This window comes from Macroventuria anomochaeta (genome assembly GCF_010093625.1).
Source record: "Macroventuria anomochaeta strain CBS 525.71 unplaced genomic scaffold BU25scaffold_58, whole genome shotgun sequence".
Classification (NCBI taxonomy): Eukaryota; Fungi; Ascomycota; class Dothideomycetes; order Pleosporales; family Didymellaceae; genus Macroventuria; species Macroventuria anomochaeta.
Genome location: NW_022985419.1, coordinates 49078 through 73343, shown reverse-complemented (window position 1 = coordinate 73343; position 24266 = coordinate 49078). Strand labels below are relative to the sequence as shown.

The 24266-nt window shown below is 53.1% G+C and overlaps 12 protein-coding genes across 12 annotated transcripts; 7 read left to right on the top strand and 5 right to left on the bottom strand.

Moving 5' to 3' along the window:
• The first annotated feature begins 425 nt into the window (after positions 1-425).
• On the top strand, positions 426-1560 carry BU25DRAFT_240935 (uncharacterized protein). The gene is made up of 2 exons (XM_033701524.1): positions 426-722; positions 782-1560. Exons 1-2 carry the CDS (start codon positions 551-553, stop codon positions 1387-1389), a joined length of 780 nt encoding a protein of 259 aa, XP_033555444.1. The 5' UTR covers positions 426-550; the 3' UTR covers positions 1390-1560.
• On the bottom strand, positions 1559-3977 carry BU25DRAFT_379954 (uncharacterized protein). Its single transcript, XM_033704213.1, has 2 exons — positions 2366-3977; positions 1559-2285 (listed from the first exon to the last, which is right to left on the bottom strand). The coding sequence occupies exons 1-2, from the start codon at positions 3650-3652 to the stop codon at positions 1827-1829; spliced, it is 1746 nt and encodes a 581-aa protein (XP_033555443.1). The 5' UTR covers positions 3653-3977; the 3' UTR covers positions 1559-1826.
• BU25DRAFT_379952 (uncharacterized protein) lies at positions 3978-8637 on the top strand. The gene is made up of 3 exons (XM_033704212.1): positions 3978-4206; positions 4266-4428; positions 4450-8637. The coding sequence occupies exons 2-3, from the start codon at positions 4426-4428 to the stop codon at positions 8347-8349; spliced, it is 3903 nt and encodes a 1300-aa protein (XP_033555442.1). The 5' UTR covers positions 3978-4206; positions 4266-4425; the 3' UTR covers positions 8350-8637.
• Positions 8638-8776: 139 nt separating this feature from the next.
• Positions 8777-10193, top strand: BU25DRAFT_443889 (uncharacterized protein). The gene is made up of 2 exons (XM_033709389.1): positions 8777-9153; positions 9202-10193. The coding sequence occupies exons 1-2, from the start codon at positions 8874-8876 to the stop codon at positions 9927-9929; spliced, it is 1008 nt and encodes a 335-aa protein (XP_033555441.1). The 5' UTR covers positions 8777-8873; the 3' UTR covers positions 9930-10193.
• BU25DRAFT_379944 (L-rhamnose 1-epimeras-like protein) lies at positions 10159-10928 on the bottom strand. Its single transcript, XM_033704211.1, has 2 exons — positions 10683-10928; positions 10159-10520 (listed from the first exon to the last, which is right to left on the bottom strand). The coding sequence occupies exons 1-2, from the start codon at positions 10822-10824 to the stop codon at positions 10294-10296; spliced, it is 369 nt and encodes a 122-aa protein (XP_033555440.1). The 5' UTR covers positions 10825-10928; the 3' UTR covers positions 10159-10293.
• A 345-nt stretch (positions 10929-11273) lies between these two features.
• On the bottom strand, positions 11274-12813 carry BU25DRAFT_354868 (MFS general substrate transporter; the record flags this gene model as incomplete). The annotated part of the gene is made up of 2 exons (XM_033703534.1): positions 11274-12493; positions 12546-12813. The coding sequence occupies 2 exons, from the start codon at positions 12811-12813 to the stop codon at positions 11274-11276; spliced, it is 1488 nt and encodes a 495-aa protein (XP_033555439.1).
• A 2185-nt stretch (positions 12814-14998) lies between these two features.
• BU25DRAFT_483194 (uncharacterized protein) lies at positions 14999-15878 on the top strand (the record flags this gene model as incomplete). Its single annotated transcript, XM_033711167.1, has 3 exons — positions 14999-15312; positions 15380-15454; positions 15608-15878. 3 exons carry the CDS (start codon positions 14999-15001, stop codon positions 15876-15878), a joined length of 660 nt encoding a protein of 219 aa, XP_033555438.1.
• A 493-nt stretch (positions 15879-16371) lies between these two features.
• Positions 16372-17064, top strand: BU25DRAFT_426633 (uncharacterized protein; the record flags this gene model as incomplete). The annotated part of the gene is made up of 4 exons (XM_033708433.1): positions 16372-16393; positions 16472-16620; positions 16735-16796; positions 16827-17064. The coding sequence occupies 4 exons, from the start codon at positions 16372-16374 to the stop codon at positions 17062-17064; spliced, it is 471 nt and encodes a 156-aa protein (XP_033555437.1).
• Positions 17065-18526: 1462 nt separating this feature from the next.
• BU25DRAFT_495895 (uncharacterized protein) lies at positions 18527-21314 on the top strand (the record flags this gene model as incomplete). The annotated part of the gene is made up of 4 exons (XM_033711893.1): positions 18527-19191; positions 19243-19281; positions 20194-20300; positions 20572-21314. 4 exons carry the CDS (start codon positions 18527-18529, stop codon positions 21147-21149), a joined length of 1389 nt encoding a protein of 462 aa, XP_033555436.1. The 3' UTR covers positions 21150-21314.
• On the bottom strand, positions 21257-21943 carry BU25DRAFT_240868 (endoribonuclease L-psp family protein). The gene is made up of 2 exons (XM_033701523.1): positions 21878-21943; positions 21257-21819 (listed from the first exon to the last, which is right to left on the bottom strand). Exon 2 carries the CDS (start codon positions 21809-21811, stop codon positions 21365-21367), a length of 447 nt encoding a protein of 148 aa, XP_033555435.1. The 5' UTR covers positions 21812-21819; positions 21878-21943; the 3' UTR covers positions 21257-21364.
• A 232-nt stretch (positions 21944-22175) lies between these two features.
• On the bottom strand, positions 22176-22508 carry BU25DRAFT_354833 (uncharacterized protein; the record flags this gene model as incomplete). Its single annotated transcript, XM_033703529.1, has 2 exons — positions 22176-22348; positions 22430-22508. Coding segments are annotated over 2 exons (252 nt in total), but the record flags the coding sequence as incomplete, so codon positions are not given.
• A 288-nt stretch (positions 22509-22796) lies between these two features.
• BU25DRAFT_426630 (uncharacterized protein) lies at positions 22797-24237 on the top strand (the record flags this gene model as incomplete). The annotated part of the gene is made up of 5 exons (XM_033708432.1): positions 22797-22799; positions 22853-22898; positions 23014-23337; positions 23386-23803; positions 23958-24237. The coding sequence occupies 5 exons, from the start codon at positions 22797-22799 to the stop codon at positions 24235-24237; spliced, it is 1071 nt and encodes a 356-aa protein (XP_033555433.1).
• Between the last annotated feature and the right edge of the window lie 29 nt (positions 24238-24266).

Below are 24266 nucleotides of genomic sequence, written 5' to 3'. Positions count from 1 at the left end.
TCTCACTCGCCATTTCGACGTCCCGTGGCCGGGGGCCGCTTTTATCAGCACTGTTTTCGTGCGACGCGTTGCGAAAGGTTGTAGGCGCCGGTAGTGATTGGATATTTAGGGAAATGGCGTCTTCCGAAGAGACCGGCTGCTGGTGAAGATAACCTCTGTGAAGAAAATCTTAAACTGGATGGAGGCGGATCGGCGCATGCCCCCTTGTCCGGTGATGCTGGTGTGGAGACGGGAATAGTGATTTGTGATGGTGAGGGCGCATACGTAGGTGCTTAGGAATGAAGGGTTGTTAGGTCGCATTTACTTTTGTCTTTTGACATTCGCTGTCAGCTCTCGTCTTTCTCCCATTAACTCGCGTTTCTTCCAGCGCTGCTATCTCTATCGAAGTCGTGGACACCGCCTTCTCTCTGGTTCACCAAACGTAGCTTCCGCTTCTGGTCCCCTTTGAAGACCGGGGCTGCTTCCACCGCAAACAGACTTTACCCATCCACCAGATATCTGGTGACCCAGTCTCACCTCCCACGAACAACACATTACTATAACCGCCAACATGACGGTAATATGGGGCCTCGACCTGAAGGAGATGCAATGGGGCAAGTTCAAGAGCAGCTACATGTTCGGCAACACAGACTACCACCTGCGCCGCACAAAATTCGGCATATACCAAGGCGCTATGATCCTGACCGTTGTTTCTGAGTCGCTGGGTACTGCAGCTCTGTCCGGTACGCCCCCTCCCCTCCCCCCTCCTCAAGCAAGACGTACAAATCACTGACTAGGCTAGACTATGTCGACCAACAGAAATTCGTCGCTCTCCACTCCCCCGGCGCCACAGTCCACAACAACAACTTTGTCGGCATCGCGTCCTACAACATCTTCGTCGGCATCTTCGTCGCCACTATCTTCGGCGCGGCATTCTTCTTCGACCTGTTCTGGCCGGAACGCCATGAATCACGCGCTGTGAAAATCGCATGGCGCGCCTGCTCTGTCTTCGCATGTATGCTCACCCTCTCCTGCGCGCTGGCATACACGTACATCGTCGCCACAAAATCAGCATACGTAACAGGCACGGATGCAAGTACTGCGGGGAGGTTGTTAGCGGAGTATGGTGGGAGTCCGATGAAGTACGCTAGTAATGGACGGGCGATTGCGAGTGTGGTGTTCTTGTGGCCGGGGATGGTGTTCACTTTCCTCAGTACGTGGCTGCTGTGGCATTCGCTGGCGCATATCGATAAGTTTGGGCCGAAGTCGACGCATGCGCGTAAAGCGGATGAGGGTGTTGCTGAGAAGCCTACGAGTTTTGAGACTGAGAGGGATGTTGATGGCGCGGTGGAGATGCCAGCGCAGCCACCGCCGACACACGCAGTTCCTGACGCTGCAGCGCGTGTGTAAGGTCGCACGGTACGAAGCACGGCGATGCACTAGCATTGAACGGTAGTGAGGCGTACAGCCTCTTGAGAGTTTCCTTTTTTACTCTTGTTTCACTATTGGCATGATGGGAGAAGGTATTGCGTATTTTGAGCTATTGTTAGCGGTATATCCCAACGTAGACGCGGCGTTTCGGAGGCGAGCAACCCGGTTCGATAATGCATCAAAATAACTCTCAATGTCTGGAAAGCTCTACCAATATGTGAATATTGCTCGAAAAACAAAATTAAGCAAGCAAAAGCAAAGGGTGTTCAAGACGGGTATACTCACCGTCTAACCAGCACCAACAAAAGAAACGCAATGAAAACATCCGCGGACCAGACACGCTTGCCAATACTCATCAATCAGCGGGTCATGTTGGTCATCCTACTATCTTACACCTCAGTCCAACCGTCTTTCTCTTAATCATCGTCCTCACCATCCTCCTCGTCTTTCTCAGGTTTCTCCACGGTTTCCATCTCCACGCTCCCCGTCTCCTCCCCCTTCTTGTTCCTGGTGGTGAGCCTGTACTTCCCGCCATCCCACAGATCCTTGAAAGTGAGCTCCTTAGTACGGCCGAGAGATTCAATATCACCAATGCGGTCAAGGGTAGCTTCGAGGAACTTCTCAAACCCAGGCTCTGAGCAAATCTCATTGAACGCCCTCTGCATCGGCACACTATCCGCTCTCACCATAGCATGCGAATCGATGGCGAAGATGGACAGTTCGTGGTGCTGCCGGATGAAGTCCGAGCGCGTCATGATGAAGCGCGCCCGGTGGAGTGGGAATTCGGGAAGGATATGGCCGATTTTGGAGTCGTAGGTGGTGTCCATTTTGTTGTAGCGGTGGTATAGGGCGTTAGCTAGGACCATAGCTGTGGACTATCACGTATGTCAGTATCATCCAAACTATGATTTGTGTTGACAATTGGGTTAGGTGGGGAGAAGGGTTGACGACTTACAGCGTACTTCTGCTGGTCCATGACATCGTCGTCCATCTCCTCACCCAAGATGGCGCAGTTGTTGAGGAACCATATCTTTTCCATCTCGCAGATGTGGTCGCACTTGGCCAACATATCCTCGGACTTCGCAACACGGTTGAGAAAGGTAAGACGGCCGCCTATCTTGTCGTACACTTCCTCGAGCACCCTGTTTGGTGTTCGCTCATTCCAGTACTTCATTCGGTAGTTGCGGAGAGCTTGCATAGCGCGGTCTTTGGTGAGGTCCTTGATCTGATGAACTTCCATGCGAGTTGCGTACTGCTTCAGGCGCTCGAAGACCCAGTACTTGTCGGAGTTGATGATCACGGTTGCGAGGTTCGAGGCTGCCCATTGCTCGGCGCGTTGCTGGATGAGTTCGAGAAGGTCTCGGCCATCTTCGTCGTCGCGGATGAGATGCGTTTGGTTGATGATCAGGATCAGTGGGCGGCCTATCTTTGCGCGTCGGCGGAGGGCAACTTTTTCCAGCTTGTTGAAAGCGCGTTCAATGTCAAGGATGGCACCAGCGTCACGGGGACCGCGGATAGAGAACAGAGAGCCGATGTTGTCTTCGTGGTATTCGAAGTCGAGACAGCGTCCAAGTCTAACACGAAATACTTCAAGATCGGCGTGGGCTTCCATCATCGAGCAGCCTTCACCGTTAATCTTAGACATGGCGTCGATGAGCATGGAACTCTTTCCGGTGCCCTTCTCACCGAGAAGTAGATGGTAGCGGCCTTTCGTTTCACCACTGATGATTTTATCGATCTTCTCCTGCTCATCACGTGGTATCCATCGGTCATAGCCCTCGTCGTCATGCTTCTCAATCTCACGCATTGAAGGATCACGCGGGATCTCTTTACCAGTCGCAGCGAGGTCAAGCACCGGGTCGCCTTCGCGGAAAGCGTTCTCCATCTTTTCGAGCACATTCCACTTGTAGTACCTGGTATAAGTGATACCAACACAAGCTAGGATGAAGATACTCGCTCCAGTGGTTGCTGCAGCCTCGAACATCTTGAACGCTGTGCCTTTCCACTTCTCTTTTCTTGCTTCTCTTTCATCTTCCTTTTGGTTCTCAGTTGCATCGTCGACAGGATTGGGTGCATCATTGCCAGGCGTTGGTGGTCCAGACTGGCCAGTAAGAAATCGCGGGAGCTGATGCTGGATCCCCACACGACCAGCCTGCTGGAATCTGTGCAAGAATGGCGGTTGTTTCTTGGCGACCTGGGACCGCGCAATGACACTCCTCAATACGGGTCGTAGTATTAACATTATGGCGTGCCGGCCCGGGCTGTCGCGTGAGGGCACACGTGGCAGGAGACGGCGGTCTAGACACTCAATTGACTAGGAAAGAGAAGGAAACGAAATGAAATACTGAATTGCGACAAAAGAGAGGTGCACGGCGATGAGAAGGGCAATGCTTCGATGGAGCAGTGTGGGCATGGCGACGCGTGCCATCTACCTGAAAACAGCCCGTGCGGGCCAAGAAGCTGCCCGCGTGCTAAGGGCGACGGCAAGAGTCACCGCATCACGAAGTTGGACACTGCCGCTGTCGTGAAAGTGAAGTGTTCAGAACCTGAGACCACACACCTAAAAGACGTTGTCAGTCTGCCCCAGACCCAGCTACATGGGAGATCCGCCTGGCTGCTGATGGGTCGGTTTTTCGGCAGGACCCTGGTCGTGGAGGGCTGAAGCTGAGCGGGTTGGCCTCGGGGTGCATGCATGTCTTAGCGGGAATAGCCGGCGTGCGCAGACGAACTTTTTTCGCCTTCGTACGGTGACAGCTGGATACTCCAAAACAACACTTCTATCCATCTCCAGAGGGCGTCATTGTACATTGATGCGCTTCTCGTGTATATTATCTTCATCATCTCTATCCGTTCCTTCCTTCTGCAGCCGTTCTTTTCCAAAGTAATTGCTGTTGTAGTCGTTCCTGCCGAGTGGAAATATGTCTGACGCTACCAAGCCTGGTGAGCTCTCCCCCACACGACATAGACATCATCACAAATAAACATTACCACCACAACTATTGGCTAGAGCAATCCATGGCTAACGACAATGCATCCACAGAGGCTGCTCAAGCGCCAGTCGAGAACAACAACACCAATGGCGAGGTAGAGCAGACGGAGGAGGAGGGTGCCAATGGCATCTTCCAGATCACCATCAAGCTGCCTCATGAGCCATTCGAGACGCAGATGACTATCTCGACTGCCGAGCAGGTGCAGGACCTGCGTCAGTCCATAATTGAGATGCCGCACACCTTCCAGTACTCGTGCTTCCACCTTGAGCACGAGGGCAAGCGTATCAACGACTACGTGGAGCTGTCCGAGGTGGAGGGGCTGAAGGCTGACTCTGTCCTGACGCTGGTGGAGGACGCATACACTGAGAAGGAGGCCCGGTTACACGTCATCCGCGTGCGTGAGCTGATTGGCGCTGCCGGTGACCGCACAGATGCGCTGCACGGCATCTTGGCTGGTCTTTCGCTGCATGACACAGTGGGACTCGACCAGTCAGGGAAGCCCAAAGAGGATGGCCCTGAGCAGTCGCCGCTGGCCGACTACGACTTTAAGGCTGGAGGGGCTGTGAAGAGCCTGCTTCCTCCCGTCCAGGAGCCCGCGCCCAAGACCATCAAGTCCATCGCCGTGTCGCCATGGAACCCCCCGCCGTACCACCTGCGATCGAAGGGCCACCTGATGTACCTGGTCGTCAACACCAACGAGAACGAGCAGCACCACATCACCTCCCACGTCTCTGGTTTCTACGTTAACAAGTCGTCAAATGCCAGCTTTGACCCCTCGCCTCGTGATGGACCCAAGGCGCGCCAGGCACACTCGCTGCTGAACCTGCTCGAGGCCATCTCGCCCTCCTTTAACGACTCCTTCCAAAAGCTGCTCGACCACAACGCAAAGAAAGAGCTCCTCACCATCTTCCAGCTCTCGAACGCCATCCCCGCGAACCCCTGGTTGGTCCCCGCGCCCACCTCCGCTCTTACCACACATCAGCCAGACCTCGCACGAACACAAGAGAGCTACCTCATCTCGGGCGTTGAGAACACAGAGACTCTTCGTGACTGGAATGAGGAGTTCCAGTCGACACGGGAAATGCCCAAGGAGGCTGTCCACGATCGTGTCTTCCGCGAGCGCCTCACATCGAAACTATTCGCTGACTACAACGATGCGGCGACACGTGGTGCGATGCTCGTAGCTCGCGGCGAGATTGCGCCTCTCAACCCTACAGAAGCTAAGGACGCCCAGATCTTTGTTTACAATAACATCTTCTACTCCTTTGGCGCGGACGGTGTCGGTACTTTCGGCACTGAGGGTGGTGACGAGGCTGCTCGCGTAGCCGTCGGCAAGGACGTCTTTGGTGTTCGCGCCGTCAACAACTTGGACATCCCCAACTTGTTCACCTCAGGAACTGTCGTCGTAGACTACCTTGGAAAGCGCATTGTTGGACAGAGCATCGTTCCCGGTATCTTCAAGCAGCGCGACCCTGGCGAGCACCAGATCGACTACGGTGCGGTCGAGGGCAAGGAGATCGTCGCCGACGACAAGTCCTTCGTTCCCCTGTTCGAGCAGCTGTCGAAGGCTCTGCGCGTCAAGAAGCACCCTGTATGGGACAAGGACAACGTCAGGCACGAGCTGGAGGGTAGTGTTGAGACCAAGGGGCTCATTGGTACTGATGGCAGGCGCTACGCTCTCGACCTCTACCGCCTCACTCCCCTCGATGTTGCTTGGATTGAGGCCCACTGGAGCGAGCCGGCCAAGGAGGGAGAGACTAAGTCTTCCGAGAAGGACTACCCTCACCGCATGGCCACTCTTCGCCCCGAGCTTGTTGAGTCGTACGGCCGCCAGAAGCTCCGCGAATACGTCAAGAACGAGCTTGAGAAGAAGAAGGGCGCAAGGGAGGAGACACCAGTGAAGAAGGCTGTGAAGGCTGAAGAAGAGGAAGGATCGTCTTCTGAGGAATCTTCGGAAGAGGAGTCTTCGGAAGAGGAAGAGTCGTCAGATGAGGACGAGGAGGAGAAGAAAACCGATAAGAAGGCCGACAAGAAGGTTGCAAAGACCGAGAAGAAGGCTGACGGCGAGGCTGAGCCCGAGAAGAAGGCAGAGGAGCAGGACCGTGTCGATATCTCTGGTTTCAATTTCGCTCTCAACCCTGACGTCTTCTCTGGCCAGAACCCGCAGTCTGAGGAGGACAAGGCTGAGTGGGCCAAGGACGAGGCTGAGGTTCGCGCTGCTTGCGAGCACCTGCAATCCGAGGTTCTTCCTCGCCTGATCCAGGAGCTCAAGGACGGCGAGGTTGGCTTCCCCATGGACGGCCAGTCTCTCAGCGCCCTCCTGCACAAGCGTGGTGTCAACATCCGCTACCTCGGAAAGATCGCTGAGCTTGCCGACAAACCTGACCCGCGTCTCCAGGCCTTGAAGCGCCTTGTCATCCAGGAGATGATCGCACGTGGCTTCAAGCACTTCGCCAACTCCAAGCTTCGTAACATTCCTGCTCCTTTCGCCGCTGCCTGCGTTGCACACCTTCTCAACTGCTTGCTTGGCGCAGAGGCGAACCCCAAGCCCGTTGCTGAGTCTGACAGCAGCCTCAAGTCCATCTACCCTGAGGCTGACTTCAGCTTTGAGAAGCTCACCCCCGAGACCTTGAAGAAGGCGGTCGTCGCACAGATCGCTCTCCGCTACCGCTACAACCTCAACGCCCTCGGCGGCAACTGGGTTGAGACCGGCAAGGAACTGCAGCTCTTCCGTGAGGTCTCGCTCAAGCTTGGTCTGCAGTTGGAGAGCAAGCAATACGCCTTTACAAAGGAGGCTCTCGTCAGCGTCCTCGCTGCCAAGCCTGCTCCTGCTCCTCAGACCAACGGCAACTCGACTTCGAGCAAGAAAAAGAACAAGAACAAGCAGGCTTCGCCACCTCGCACCGAGAGCCCTGCTCCTGCTCGCACAGCGCAGACCTTCCACGCTGACGACGTCCTGAACATCGTCCCCGTTGTGAAGGAGGCTTCGCCCAAGAGCTTGTTGGCTGAGGAGGCCCTCGAGGCCGGCCGTATGTCCGTTGCTCAGGACCAGAAGGAGCTTGGCCAGGAGCTGCTCCTCGAGTCTCTGCAGCTGCACGAACAGATCTATGGTGTGCTGCACCCTGAGGTCGCTCGTGCCTACCACACCTTGTCTAATCTCCTTTTCAACCTGGAGGACAAGGCGTCCGCTCTCGAGCTTGCCCACAAGGCTGTCATTGTCTCCGAGCGCACCCTCGGTGTTGACCACGCTGACACCGTTCTTGCTTATCTGAACCTGGGTCTGTTCGAGCACGCCTCGGGTAACACCAAGGGCGCGCTTGTCTACGTACGCCACGCTCTTGACCTGTGGAAGATCATTTACGGAGCTGACCACCCTGACTCGATCACCACTCTCAACAACGCTGCTGTCATGCTGCAGGCCATGAAGCTGTACCACGAGTCGCGCATCTGGTTTGAGGCTTCTTTGGCTATCTGCGAGGATGTCTCTGGCAAGAACTCCATCAACACTGCCACCCTTCTCTTCCAGACTGCTCAGTCGCTTGCCCTTGACAAGGACATGCGCGGTGCCGTCAACCGCATGCGCGAGTCGTACAACATCTTCAAGGAGGTTCTTGGTGCTGAAGACCGCAACACCAAGGAGGCTGAGAGCTGGTTGGAGCAGCTCACACAGAGCGCCGTCAGCCAGCAGAAGCAGCTCAACGACATTGCTGCTGGTCGTATCCGCCGCGTCCAGCTAACCGGCAGGAACCCTCTCCGCCCAGCTGCTGCTACACCAACAGTCAGCGAGCACGCTAACACCGTGGGCGGTCCTCAGACCCGCCGTGGTACTGGTGGTGTCGACCAGCGCAGCATCGACGAGCTTCTGAAGTACATCGAGGGCGAGTCGCCGAAGACACCCACCAAAAAGCGCGGGCAGGCCAACCCCAGGAGGAGAGGTGGCAAGAACTAATGTTCTGCCGCACAAAAGTCACCATTTGGATTTTGCAACGGCCTATTCCTGTAACACTATTGCGTTTTGATTTTTTTATGACGACCAAGGCATCTCAGCACTCGGCACGTTCTTGCATCTGTTGGCTCATTGCGTTCGAGTTTAGCATTGTTGGCTTGGGGAGTTGTGAGGTTCATACTGGGTTGTAATACTAGCCTCTTCTTGCCATCTAGAATAGGGAGGACGGGTATGACGGCAGCATGGTGATGAACTAGATGTATGCAATACAATAAAAGGTCTCCTCTTTTCAGTATCAACAATGATGGAACAATGACTGCCGGTGTGATGGTGGCCCAAACAAAGGGAAACTGCGCACTGGCCACATGTCTCCATGATGACGTCCCCCAAACAAACTTCGCGCAGGCGCGACGGCTTGCACCCCAGCCTCCCACAACACCCACCCCACCACAGCCCACGCGGCGCATTTCCTTCCAATTCGTTCTTTGCATTACCGCAATCGCGCAAAAAGCGCAAAACAACGCGCAATGGCAGATATTATCGAACGCGACGACGCCACAGTCATCCCGGCGCGTAGGCCGCGGCGGTCGCGCCTTCCTGCGCCTCTGCGAGTGCCCATCCTCGTAGTGCTCAATCTGGGCATCAACACACTATTGTGGCAGACTGCAGCAAACTTTCTACCACCTGAGCTTGGTTACGTCAGCAAGGTACCCGCCGACGACGATGTCTACAGCCTGTACAGCCCGGTCGCGCGCCTCATGACAAAGATCTTGACCATCTATGCCACCTGGGCGGTCGGGTACGACTGTAAGTACAGGACGTGCAGTCTTAGTTGATCGTGCCTAACGCGCGCAGTCTACGATGTTTCGGCCTTGACACTCCTCACCAACGCGCCCTACGCGTATCTCTTGTCCACCTACTACCAGATCTCCACCCTCACGGTCGCAGCGCACATGATCATCGAGATCCTCTCGATTGCCATCCCCACCTACCTTCTGCGCCCCAGGGCACCCGCCCACCGCGCCAGCGTACCCCTGCGGAACCGCTTCCTGCTGAACAGCGTGCAAGTCCAGTTCTCCAACGCGCTCCTCGCCATCTGCGTCTATGTCGTTGTGATCTGGGGCGGGCTCAAGACCGGCTGGATGAACTACTTCCTGATCACCTACTTCGACATCCCCACGCTCGAAGCCGCACACCTCGAAACCCCGGTCAGCGTCGCAGCCAAAATCTTCACCGCGGGTTTCGCGGCTAAGGAGTTCCTTCTTAACCCTTCGATCGCCGCGCAGGTGCAGCCTGGTCAGGCGACGCCGGTGGCCAACTTCGATGCGAGTACCGCGGATCTGCAGGCTACGCTGAAGCACAACTTTTGGTACTTTGGTCGCCGCACCAGGACACTCATTCAGCAGACGTGGATTTTGAGCTTCTTCCTGGTTGCTAATACAGTGCAGCGCTGCATGACGCTCAACGGTGCTGAGTTCAACGGCGCTGCGGGTTACGCTGGTATCTGGGCTGTCGCGAACGTCATCATCGCCACGTGGTACGCATGGGTTGGTGACACCAGCACTGACTACGTTGTCAACTAAGCGACGTCGATTTTTGGAGATACACGGATAGAAGAAGAGAAGAGAGGAAAGAGGAGAGAGAAGAGGCAGACAGCAGTGGACTTGCTTGTCAGGCAATAGGACGGCATTGGCGACATGGCCGATTGTAAGGCGCAGAGCGCAAGCGGAACCGCACTTTTTCGTATTGCTCTGTAACGGCTCGAGCTGGTGCGCAATTGTAGGAGGACAGGTGGATACCATTTCCTTGTATATCATTCCCATAGTTCAATCCACATGTTCACAAACGCGCACCCTTACACAACTTGATTGTCGTTTCTGGCAAGCCAGCAGATGTTCAAGAGATTGACAAAGGCCGCGTGGCATCGTCCCAACTTTCCTTTTACCTCTACTCCACATAAAACACCTCCTCCGTCTGTCCCCACCACCCAGGCCCATCCTTGCTCCCCACCGCGCCCTCGACGGGGCTCTCCTGCATCCCATCCGTCATGCGCCACCATTCTTGCACTTTGGGGTTCGCCGCCATGCGCGCCATATCCTCGTCGAACGCGTTGCCGACGTATTTAAAGGAGGCGAAGAGCGTTGGTCTCGGTTCCAAGCTCAGGAAAATCGAATCTAGAGCGGGAATGTTAGTCTGGTTGCATTGTTGGTGACGTTGTATTTGGAGCTGCCCGTTCTTACAACGGGCGCGAAGGCGGACATGGAGGAGAGGGAACGGCGACAGTGCGAATGATCATGGAGATAGGTATCAGAATAGAGTGGGAACGGGGGTCGTACAGTCCCGCACATTGCTATCCTTGATCTGCTCCAGCACTTCTGGCCACACGGCTGCGTGGCACTTCTTGTACTCGTCGATGCATTCTGGGCGCAGGTACAGCCATTGGCCGATGCGGCGGGGACCTTGGTCTGTTGATGCCATCGTCACGATTCGACTTGAGCGGAATGGAAGAGGAACGGGCTGGAGATAGAGGAAGTGGCAATTTCTGGTGAGGTTGCACTGTAAAGAAGTTTGGTGGAACTTGGATTGCATGAGAAGTATGAGGGGTGGTGGGGTAGCTCTGGAGCTCTGTCGGTTCAGTGTCGACCGAGGTGCGGCGGCAATGGACCGAGTGTGGAGCTTTTTGGTTTGGCAAGGCTTGGTAGCTATTTTGCAGATGTGTCAAGGTCAATAGCGACAAGGGTTATATGAAGAAGGCGTGTTGGGTCGTGCGATGTATCTGGTATCAGCAATTCGAGAACTTGTCAAACATTCCCTCGGTCAAGAGAGAAGACATATGGGTTCGATAGATGCATTCATCATTGCGTGGGTATATATCGTAGTAACATTCAAACTTGATTTCCTTCGGTTCCTGCTTGTACAGAACCCGCCTAGACGAGATACCTGTATCCCTTCATCAATCTCTGCCCCTCCTCGACAGTCATACCCTCCATCTGCGCAGTGTGCTCTGCAACATCACCGTGCGTCTCCCAAGCAGTCTCGCCAGCATCGAGCTTCTTGTTCAGGTTGGTCAAGATAAGCTTGAAGATGTAGCACCCGACAATCGTAACACCGAACATAGCGGTAACAATACCGTAGCTGCCCCTGTAGCCATTGTCGGGTAAGTTCCACACGTACGAACCAGCAATGTTTCCGAGTTGCGAGAAGGCGTTCACCATGGCGATAGCGACGGCACGCTTAGCAGGAGGACGAGGGAAGGAGGACGAGATCCAGGAGTAGAACACGATGAATCCAGCGTAGGCGGAGGCCTGCAGGAACAGCGCGACGTAGCGACCAGCGGTGTTGAGCGTGCACATGGAGATGATAAAACCGACGAGGCCACCGAGAATGGGGCCGACGATGTGCCAGAAACGCTCTTGTGTGTGATCAGCATGCCACGCATTGATGAGTGAGACGACGCAGGCGAACGCCCACGGGGGCGCGGACATGAGGAGGGTGGTGATGTAGCCGAAGCCGAGGGTGCGGGTGAGTGTTGGGAAGAAGGCGTTGAAAGACAGACCGACGACGTAGGCGGTGAATGTCAGCATCAGGACGTAGATCTTGGAGTCCTTGACGGCCATGATCAGACCAGCGAAGGCGGACTCCTCGGCGCTGTCCTCATCGGCTTCTCCGACGTCTTCGGTCATGCGGAGGACAGCGACGGCGCGCTCCTCCTCAGTGAAGCCACGGGAGTTGTGGGGAAGATCGGGCAGGATGAACAGCGCGGCGATGGCGATGGCCATTGTAGCAGCACCTTCGATCCAGTACAACCACCTCCAGGCACGGTGGCCGAGGGTACCCTCCATGTTGGACAGGACGGCGGCACCGACGAGCGAAGAGAAGGCGTTGGAGATGAGGTTACCGCAGAAGAGGATAGCGTTGCGGAGTGTGAGTTCGCGGCGTGTGTACCACTTGGACAGGATGAGGAGGGCACCGGGGAGGAAAGCAGCCTCGACGAAACCAATGAAGAAGCGGATGGTAACCATGCCGGCGAAGTCGGTCACGTTTCCGGACAAGGTCGAGATCATACCCCAGATGAGCATGACGACGCCGATGTAGATGGAGGGACGGGGGATGCGGTTGATGATCATGTTGGAGGGAACTTGCATCACTGGCGAAATATTAGAATACGCAACTGTTGATCGAACATTATTTTGGCTTACAGATGTACCCCACGTACAGAATGGACAAGCATGTCGCATACTGGGTGTTGTTGATGTTAAGATCCTCCTGCAGACCACCAAGACGCGCAGCAGCGATGTTGTTGCGGTCGAGGTAATTCATGATGTAGATCAACACGAATAGCGAGCATCGCGCATCAAGCTTGCGCTTCAGCTTCTTCTCAACCGCAGCCCTCTTCTCCGGGCTCATGTTGCCGGCGAGCCCACTGTGGGCCGACTTTGGCGCGACCTCGTGGCCCTGGGTATCCATCTCGATATTTTTCTTGATGTCGACCATTTTCAGAACCACAACAAAAGGAGTGCGACCGACTTCGAAACGTCAAATCGTGTCTCCTGCCAGATAGTGATCATCCAGCTCTTATACTCTGACCCGGGTACACGTCTCCGTGCCCATGTGCCGACCCCAGTGCCTGTTTTGCGGGACCTCCATGTTGTTACCACACTTACCCCACGCCTCCAGTTCACCGTTACATCACTCATCTCGCGCTGGGCAGGATTTTCTCAAGGCCTGGTAGCCAAGCATTGCACGCGCCTATGAAACAGCGGCTCCGTTTCCTAATCTGGTAGAGTGCAGAATGCGGGGAATTCGAGCGTCAACGGCGCCGTTGATCCTATGAATGAGACTGCTTGACCCGACTGTAGTGCGTGCTGCCATTCGCCTCGAGGCTGCTGTTTATGCTGAGTGCATGAGTTGTGCGGGTGGTTCGAACGTCGGGTGTACCGCCTGGTAGAGGGTGGCTTGGTGTTGTTTGTGCAGCTGCCGCGGTCTCGAAGGCTGCTGTTGCTTCATGCAATGCGCTGACAACTCACCTGACAGGATTTCGAGCTCAACACTAGTGTATCTTGCAAGTTTGTTGAGCCGCATGCAAGAAAGACGCCGCTAGTTGTGCTGACCCGCCTTGCTACCGCGGGTGAAGGTCGGATGAGGTTCTGAGAGGTTGAAAGAGGAATGATTTCGGCGCCTTGCGAAGTCTGATTTGCCGCTTTGAACGCTACGCCCCACGCTCTTTCCGCTTCGTGTGGGGTTACATTCATCCTTGGCTCTTGAGGCTCTGCTAGAGGGCTCACAATCTATCGGGTGGCGAGACACGGGGCATAGTGCCATGGGGACTCCAGGCTCCGACGTTACACGACAGTTGACAGGCCAGGCCTGACATAGATTTGCAGTGGGCAAGCGAAGCTGCGAACCCTTGCTGAAAGCTCTCAGCTCAACTCCAGTACTCATATGAAGCATAGGGTAATACTTTACCCTTCCCTTGTATGTCCGACTAAGCTCTCCAAGCATCATCATCGGGCCTTGACTCGTGCGGCTCTCCGGCCGCATCTCTAGCGGCATCTCCTCAAAGACATGACCCCCACGCTACATCAAAACTCCAGGACTTCTCCACTTCTTCTCCAACAATTTGCAACGCCGACCTCTAGCCAAGAGAATAACCAGGAATTTTGGGATATCCGAGCGCGAGTGGACTAACCTAGATCTGGATTTTCATGTAGGACAAGAATCGAACGTGCCGAGGCTTGCTGCAAAAGTTTGTAATGGAAGAAAGCGCCGCCAAATGTCTGGGAAAGAGCATGCATTCCGATCTTGGCGAGGGAGTTGCTGTTGGATGGTTGTTGACCATTTGTGATTCGACGCATCCGGGCCTTTCACCCCTTTCTACAATGTTCATTGTCAAGTCGCCAACGTAACACAAGAGTACCTTCGGTATCAGATGTCCTAACAGGTTGCATGCTACGAGCATGGAGATGTCACAATAGTCTTGGTACCAGGCGTAGCATTGCTGGGCGTACTGAGCTATGCTACGCTACAACAGTCAATCACAGCAGCCTCTTGCTTTGGCCCAGCATACAAACGTTGACTGCACCTCACGACCTTGTCCATCACAACTTGATATAGCAGGGAATACTCTACCGAATAAAGGCTATGTGACGTACCCTGTCCGGCAGGGTCATCTTCTGATGTTTGTGCTGGTGCGTATGCCTCAGTGCGTGAAGGTGGGTGTTGACTAGCCAGCCAAGCAAAGCTCGTTCAAGCGGGTTCTGGCACGATGGCACACTCATTGGAAACAGGAGGCCCTCGCCGGCTTCACGCTCCTTTACTCGGACAGCCGTGCTTTACGCATACAAGACCGACCTTCCACGAGCTCGTTCGACGCATCAAATCGGATACGTCTCGAAACATACAATGACGCTGTTGAACCTGCCGACAGAAGTGTTCCAACTCGTCATCAAGCACCTCGTCACCGGCGCTGGTGTGGCACTGGCTTGGAAGCATCGAGGCACCAACCGTACGTTTCGTAGTTGTATCGACTACGAGATCTTTGCCAGACAGCACATTCGAGCCTCCCTCAAGAAAATAAATAACGGCCGGCAGGTTCTCAAAAACAACATGGCACTCTATCTGAGCTACCGTACAAACACACTATAAGGCGTTCATGCTTCTTCCTACATTCATTCGGGGTATCCCTGACCGCGTCTATGCAAGACTTGCTGAAGACGAATACGGCAGTCGTCAGCACCATACGCAACTGTTGTATACCCTTGTTGTGGAGCATCGAACCGAAGTCTGGAGTATGCTGATGGCCAAGGTATCGGACATGTCCGCGAAATTTCGTAACGTTCTACCGTATTTTCAGAACAAATTCGAACATCACCTTGTTGCCGCTGCAGCTGCCGTTGATATTGTCAAAGCTATTATCAAACTCTTCGAGAAGGACCGATACAAGTATCCTATGGCAAAGTTCGAGAGGTACTTCAAGAGCGCCATAAACTGCATTCCTTGGAAAACGTGCAAAGACTGAACTCTTACTCCTCAGAGTTTACGATGAATACGGCGGCTCGTCGTTTAGTTCCACAACAATCTCCCAATGGATTCCGTCAGCCTTCGCAATGTAAGACAAGCATGTATCGTATGCTCCTCTTTTCATGCGGCGTATGGAAGACATCATCCAGATTGCAGATGTCTTCGAAGATGCCTGCCAACGCGACAATCATGAAACGGCACTTTCACTTTTAAGAGATGGCTATCTTGCACTGCATCGCAGTTACACCATGGGCACCTATAGGGATTACCCACTCAAATCAGCCGTGAAATATGGTAGCTTCAAGCTGGTGAAGATGCTTCTTGACACGGGCGCCAGTCCTGGCGGATATTGCCCACGGGAGAACAGTAATGGTCCACTATGGGCAGCAGTGCAAGAGAACAAACCAGTTGTGTTACAACTCCTGCCTCGGTATGGTGCTGATCCCACATATGCGGTAAATTATCACGAAAATCCGCGAAAAAAAACTATTGGGATGTACGGCCTGGGTTGATCGAGATATCGCGCAAGGCCATGCGGAAAAGCAACCACCCCGTACACATCAAAACGCCGAAAAATAATTCGCCGTCGATGGTGTGGATCTCTGAGCTTCTGAACTGGTGAGAGAGATGGACTTTAGGGCCGAACCAATACAATGTAAACCCATATGCACAATACACCGAGACACGAGTCTTGGTGTTATTGAGTCGAGATAGTTTTACAAAACCCTTCGCAAAGCCAACGCAAGCCTCACCCGTGGGGCGCTCTATCACAAGTGGAAAATAAAAACAGCTGCTAGGAGTAAAGGTCAAGTAGCAGGGTCGGTACCTTCACTTCGAACCACCTGCTCTTGCGCGCACTCTTACACCCACCCACTCCACCTCGCAACTTCCATACCTATCTCCGTTTATCGCCCACACCACAAAGATGGAGCTGTTGGACCTGCCACCAGAAGTTTTCAGACGCATCATTGCGCACCTTGTTACCAACGCAGGCATAGTGGAGACATGGCAGCACGCAAAGTGTATCGTAAGTTTCAACATCCCTCAGACCGCACTCAAAGACATTTTACCTGTCTGTCTGCACATTTTACTGACACACTTTTAGGCACCTTACGCAGGTCTATCGGATTCGAACCCCTCGCAAATCAGCCCACTCGCGCTTTCCTCCATGCCAAAGAGACAAGCGCACGAAGCATCCTTCACCACACTATGGCCCTCTGCCTCAGCTACTGCTTGACGGCGGAGAAGGGTGAGGTACCGGCTGTAGTGAAGTGCTAGCCTGCTGCGCGGGAGCGGACGAGAGTGGGTAAGCCGGCTGCAAGGACCTTGATGCGGACTTGGGATTCTGTTGGTGAAAAAAGATCCAAGGTTTGGTACCTGGGTGCTTCACCCCATTTGTTGACGACTGTTGCTTGCACCATGATGGAGTTGTATGTCAATGAATTATTGAAAAGGTGAAGACGATCTTCCGCTCGGTTGCTCAAACTCGGCATCTCGGGAGGGCCGATGACGCGAACGTGTCAATCGTGGTCAGCACACACTTCCTTCCTCGAAGTCTTTCTTGACATCCAAGGTTACGATGACGACGCATACAAGGAACTTTACTCGGCTTGGAACTGTTTGATATGCTGCGAGGTATGCAGCAAATTGAAGGCAGCATCCGCAGTGTCCCAAGGCCGTAGCACGTCGCATGATTGAAACATTGATGCGTGACAACTAGATCCTGGAAGGTTCGAAGAAGAATCAATGGAGACATGGCTAGCAAAGGAAAAGAATCTTGGAAATACCACGCGCTCTCTCAGCGCGCCAATTCTCTCAGAACAAAACGAAACACTCAAGCAAAGTGTCCTCAGGAAGCCGAGACTCCTCTTCGGTAGCCCTTCCCACACGCCTCTGCCTCTCACGTTCCGTTGCCATGCCCGTACCGTGTCGAATGAAGAAGTAGGCCTTGAGACGGGCTGGATCGCCTCGGAGTACCTGAATCAGGCATGGCATAGCCCAGTTCTGCTGGCCGAATGATTTTAGCGAAGATACTCTTGCTTTGCAATTGGCAGGTATTACCACCAACATGCCCCACAGGCACGAACTGCGGTTCACGCACAAGATGCATGTGACGCGACGTACAACCCCACGAATGATCACGACAATGTGGGTTCCAGTGTCAATCATTTGCAGGACGAGGAACACGGCACGGTCAAACTCTGGAGTGGCTCTAGATAGCAGCCCGCCTCATGGTTTTCATGCAACAGTCCGCGGGGATCGAGAAAACAGGCGCAACAGAAAGGAGCCAAGGTTGCGATGTGTATAATTGATAGCCACTTTCATCAGGCTGAAAAGTCTGCAATCTTCTTATTCTCAGTACGAAATGAGCTCCGGTGTATGGCAGACCCTGCCGCGTCTGACCCGAATGCTGGCCTATACCCAGAGACTAGCTCTAGTCTCTTGCCGCCTACGTTCTGCGACGAGATTGGCAATACAGGATTCTACTACCAGCAGAGAGCCCGTAATTACTGGAAAGCTGGCTGCTGAGACCAGGCAAACTTCTGGGTCAAACGCGATAGTATCAAATGATTTCTCTCTCCCTCACGACAACAAATCCGCTAACAATCATCCCTCAAAGGTCAAAGTTCGCAGTTCGACAGATCTGGGTGACCGAGGTGGTAACCCACACGAGCGAAAGCCCATCGACATTATCAACTCTGTTGTCAAGTCGTAACAGCGACCATCAGTTCTGGTGGGAAAAGATAGGGGTCCAGTTATTGGTACTGCTGGAGCACGCTGGCTACAAGAGGATAGAATAGTATAACGAGCTTCTGTTCTTTGCCATTCACATTATCCCTAAACTTGGTCCGGTACCAGACCATAACGGGCATCTGCGATGGCGCAGCCCCCACACTCCAGACGGTACCCCTCTTGACTTCAGCTGGGAATGTGGACTTGGGGGCAAAGGTGTGATCCGCACTTCATTCGAACCGATTGGCCCCTTTGCTGGAACCAAAGCCGACCCGCTCAACCACTTCGAGACTGATCTCTGGATTAGGCGTCTCAAAAGCCAAGATCTTGTGGCTGGACTCGATCTTGAGTGGTACTGTCACTTCACCAAGACCATTCTACCAAGCGAGCCTATTGTACCAAGCAAGCTGGACTGGACCGTATGAAGATGGCAGAGAAGAATAACTTCAAAGTCGCACCTGTCGCTGGCACTTTTGTTACACGGGACATCGACAGACATGGGCCAATTGTCAAGATGTACATGTTTCCTGGCCTCAGAGCACAAGAACTCGGTATCTCCAAGGCAGAGGTTGTCTACAGTGCAATTAAAAGTCTCCCTGAAGAGCGATACCAATCATTGAAGTTCGAGCCGCTGCAGGCGTATCTCCGTGAGGCGGCTGCAAAGTGGAGCATGGAGATCCACATCTTTTCATTCGATCTTATCTCGCCACAGAAGTCACGGATCAAGATCTACACTCGGGCGCCTAACACGAGCATCGAGTACCCCATGGATGCTCTCACCCTTGGAGGTCGACACGACTTGTCGATGTACAGTGCTGAAGTTATTCAGGACGTGCAAGACTTCTGGATGATTTTCATTGGCGACGCTCCGGATGTGCTTCCTCAAAGTGGAGCAGAACGTGGTCCAGGCTTTTACTTTACGGCGAAAGCTGAGCAGCCAATAACCCCTAAGGTGTATATATCGCTTGCTCCCTTTTGCGAAAACGATCTGGAGGTACTCAAGCGGTTACGACGCTATTTTGTAACAAGGCGAGACGCAGCGAGAATGCTGCTACAGATGGAAATCTACGAGAAAGCACTGAAGTCGATCTAGTGAGTCTGAGTGCCGTCACCATATCTCATGGTCTAACAACAGTGCAACAGCGGAACAGACTATCTGGAGAAGACAAGCGACATCCACATGTACGTAAGCTGCGCAGTACAGAAGGATCAATTGAGAGTTGTCACGTATTTGTGTCTGCAGATACGGGCTCTTGAGGCAGAGGCACAAAAGTTACAGATAAGCTCGGCGCGAGAGCTATAAACCCTCCTTGTGACGGTTTATGGAGTGAAGCGGTCATGTCTGCCACGTGTGCTGGTGCAGTGCTCTTGCCTGTTCCAATAGCACTTTCTGTCTGAACAACAGATACGTCATGTAAACAGACCCCGCTGGGGGTCGAGTGAGAGAGACAGAACACAAAACAACATAACAGAATATACTGATTTTACTGCTTCGCGCGGTTGCCCCTGACTTACTGCCCTGCGCGGTTACACCTTCACTTATTGCATTCACTGCAACACTCCTTCTATTGCCCACGTTGCCATATTTACGTTTTCTTTCGAATACGATCCAAACTTTACGCTTTCCAGCGTAATTGACTATTTGTCCAGTCAGATGATTCCTGGCTGGATCTGACTACCTTTCTCAATACTCCTGACGGAAACTTGCGGTGCCTGTGCACTAGTTGGCTGTTGCAACCAGGTCTTTTTCCACTACTTCTTTCGGTTGTCTGTGGTTCCGGTCCTGGTCTTAGAGTCATAAGCTGAACGTATACTGAGAACTCAGAATCCGACTGCTTGTTGTACTGCCACACGGGCTGACATCAGGGCGCAGTAAAGTCTCCTTCCAAGCTTGCCAAGCGGCTAGACGTTCAGCTGAACAGAGCTCACCAGTGATTACGCCGCAGCTCTCGCTAAACAAAGAGACAGCTGCAAGTTCTAAGCCTCTTTCTGTTGCTGCTATGCCCCTTTCATATTGATGGAGGAGTGGCCCCGCCTACCAGAACCGAGATCTTTTGGCGATGCCCAGGTGGCTTTGCTCACCATCGGTGATAGGCTTCGCGAAAGCTCCAAGGTGAGTTTGATCTACGCAGACTCTTCTTGGGTACTGCCACAGATTGCTGAAATCATGGCTGAGCAGACAGGATGTACGTCTCCGCAAGGTAAGTCTGGATCATCCAAGCTTTCGAGGTAGAATGCGGCTGTTGGAGCTTCACAAGGAACTTCACATTCCTCTAAATATAGACCTACAACGATACCTGGCTGGTTGTGAACACTACTCACAATAATATAAAGTCAGACTTACTTTGCTCGCTATCTCGTCATCACACACAAGTATCGCCAATCATCTCAACAGCAGCACCGGAAACTGTTAAACCCGTTTTTTGCTCTTTACTTCAAATCCTCGAACCCATCAAATAACCCACTCCAAAGAACTCCTGAAGATGCATTCTTTTGGTATGAGCTTCGTCTACTTTGCTTCTCTCCTTGGCGCCACATTTGCTCTCCCAACCGCACGGGGACCACCCGCACCTCGGTCTTGCCAAATTTCGTATCCAACACAGATGATCGAATTCACTCCTCTTGAGAACCCATCCACGTCTTTGACAGACTTCTGCGTGACATCCGACACACGCGTCAAATACGTCGAGTTCGGCTCGATTCCAGCAACAGCCCGTGGCGCATGTCAACTTGAGTTCGTGTTTCCTGCTGGATACTCCGTCGCGGGAGCAGGGACGCATCAAGTCAATGTGTGGAAGACGGAACGACCCGCTTCATTGAATGACACCTGGGAGAACGCGCCAAAAACGGTTACTACATTTGGCACTGTAACTCTGAACAGCAAACCGGATCAGGAAGCAAGGATCATCGTGAACAGCGGGAGCTGTGACAGTATGAGGAATTTCAAGATTGGTCTTGCAGACACGAGGATTGACTCGAGCGTTACGTATACGCAGCAATTCCCTCCGGCTGAAGTGGTTGCGGGTATGCGCATTGTGCATAGCTGCTAAGGATGAGGCGGTATGGTACTCGATTCATTGGAATGCTCCTTTCTGATCTTTGAGTTTATACCTTGTAAACTGAGTATCAGACGATTATAGACCTGCAGTCCGTTGTCATTCTTTCCTTTGCTAGCAACTCTTGATTATCAAGTAGACAATACGAACTCCGACCATCTCATAGAACTCCCTCATTTGGCTACTTCATGTTGACTTTTCTCCGAAACCTATTGATCCTGGCGCTTAGCTTCCACCTCAAGTTCGACCAGCATGGTTGGGAAAGCCAAATGAGGTACGGCGATACACGACCACACAGGCTTGTGATTGGGAATCCTTCTCTTCAATGCTTCGACAACCGGGTCGAATGTTGTACGGATATTGGTGTGATAGGATCGCAGCAGATAGACATCCTCCCAGCCACGCAGACCTGCAGCCTTCAGAATCAGGTCGACATTATCGATGGCAAGCTGTACTTGTTTTGTGGAGTCGTTGGCATCGAGGTCTCCTGTTTCGGGGTCCCAGCCTCCTTGCCCGGCATACTTGACGATGCCGTTGCCGAGGTCGACGGTCTGGGAGTAGTGACAGAGCTCACCGAACTTTGTTGAGGCACCAGGAGGGTTGTTGTACTCTAGTGAGGCCATTGTGCTTGTAGGATTCTGATAACTTCGAGTCATGTGTGTTGCTGAATTGTCTATTTTAGGACCAGTCCAGATATTTGTTGTGGCAGAGTCATTACTTACGTAGAAATGATGTTCCTTAGTCTGGGGTACAATGCTGCTAGGAAGTCGTTTGTAGGTTGTCGATGAGATCAAACGTAGATCCCCGAGGTTTATACCCCAGCGAGGAGGTCTTCGCGGAATCGACGTCACCAGTCGCCCTTAGGTAAGGCAAATCCCGATGTCTCCAATTGCTGCCTGGGCTCTCGGCTTTTGCAGGTTGCTTAACCTAAATTCCACCTGTCTTCAAGTATGCTGTCCAAGCGCACCTTGTAATGTTCGTCTCAATGCCTCGTACTGTGTTCTCCATTCGTTCGCTTCCCTAGCTGCATCGCATGCCTTCAGCCTCTGCCGCAGCGTCACCATCCCGAGTTCTTGATCGGTCACCCTCCGCCTGCGCTGCAACCTGATGAGCAAGGCGGCTGTGGCGTTTCAGGATATCTCGCCTAGTAAACGAAGATCCACAATGACACGAGTAAGGCTTTTCTTTTGTATCTATGCGTAAAGATAAGTCAAACTACTTCATTTGAATCACCTACAGACGGTAGACATTGAGAGGATGCTTGAGTTACTTACGTGTCCGGATATGCCTCATTAGATGTTCCAATTTACGAAATTTCCTGTCACAAAATGTGCATCCATGTGGTCTATCCGAAGCCTGGTCTATCTGTAGCCCTGGAGGTGTTCAAATGATCAAGCTGAAGCGCACTGGAGACGTAGGTTGGAGAACCGAGGCTGCTCCTTCCGATTCTTGATGAAGTGGGGCGTCCCTGACGTCTCCAACCTTTTCCCTATCACGCACTCTCGAAATCCCCTTTTCGATGCGTTCAGACTGGCCCAAGTGCTGCACATTCCACGCCCCTGCGAGAGAGTTGAGCATGGTTGAACGAGCACCTGATTACAAAAAATTCAAGACACCTCCCGCCAGAGCTGCATGCACCTCATGGTACGTCATTAGTGGTTGCGATTTACGCGTCGCGATCTGCTAACACATAGCAGTCGCGCATCTCGAGTACGATGCAGTGGTATGGTTACATGCACTCGTGTGAGTAACAAGCTATGTTTCGATTTCCCTGCCTCCAGACTAATGCTCTGCAGTGTGCAAAGACAGGAAAAATCATGTACCTTCACAACCAGCGAATGAGGCCGAAAATCGGCAGCAACGGCGGAGAACGGCCCCAACATAGATCATCTCAATAACAACAATAATCCGACATTTGAGCCAAGTGACCTCACTGCGCCTACATTGCCAGACACTTCGAGGGCCTCGATTGTGCAAGAAGAGTTTGGCGACCTCCTCCCGCCGCTGTTCAACGGCAACATCAATGCATTCCAGTTCAATGACATATTTCTTGGGAACACAGAAAATAACTTGGATAGATTCTTCGCGGATATCTTCAGCCTGCCGACCTTCCCTCGTCTAGATATCAACGGACCGGCTCCAGCCCACGACTCCGGCATCGAGTGGTTAGAGACTGTCAAGAGTAAGCGTTCGAGCCCAGCGGTTGCCTGCAGTGCTAACATTCAAGCAGAATCCAACCATGCTGACCACCAGGCCAGTCTACAGTTCAGCGACGCTTCCTCCGAGGCCCTGTGTGCCGACGAATCGCAACACAGTCAAGTCCAGTCTGTCAATCAAGACTATCAAGATTCAGAAGATGATAGCTGGGTTGCGTGCCTCGTTAACTGCCTGAATGAACCGGAGGTTCAAATGCTCAGAATCATCATCTTGGAGCGCGCAACACGTGAAATCATCAATCTACCTGACGAGTTCAACCGGGATTTCATCAGGGAGCAGGCAGCCCGGCATCGTGACTCGCTTCTGGCACGGCTACTGAATGGTCTGACACTGGCAGAATTCGAGGACATCATATTCGAATACAAGAAGGCATGGAATGGACATGGCAGACTCGGGGTATTGACACCACCAAGCTTGAAGAGGCGGACAAGGTGAACGATGAACAAATGACTGATCAGGAGATTGATGCAAGGCAAGAGGAGGAAGAGGCGCATCTTTCCCAGCTGTTCGGTTTGATGGACACCATCGAGGATAAGGAAGACCACACACATTTCGTCGCGAATGCTACTGGTCATCACAACGCAGGCGTACTCCAGGCCGTCTTTCATACGGACATTACCGACATCATTTCCAAGCTTCGCGCTACAGAACAAGCATGTGCCACCCTTCTACGACTGGCCGTGGCGAGGCACGTAGCAGGGCTGCCGCACAACCCGGGAAGGCAGAAGCTATTTGCTCCTTGGAGATCATGGCCAGCATGATACTTTGCATGCTTGAATTCCCTGGTGCGCATGTCGACGGAATTCAGGCGGAGTACGACGCGAACATGCGCACCCTGGCCAATCTCAAGTCGAAGGACATCTAGGCAGACGATTGATGAGGCTCCCAGCTGCG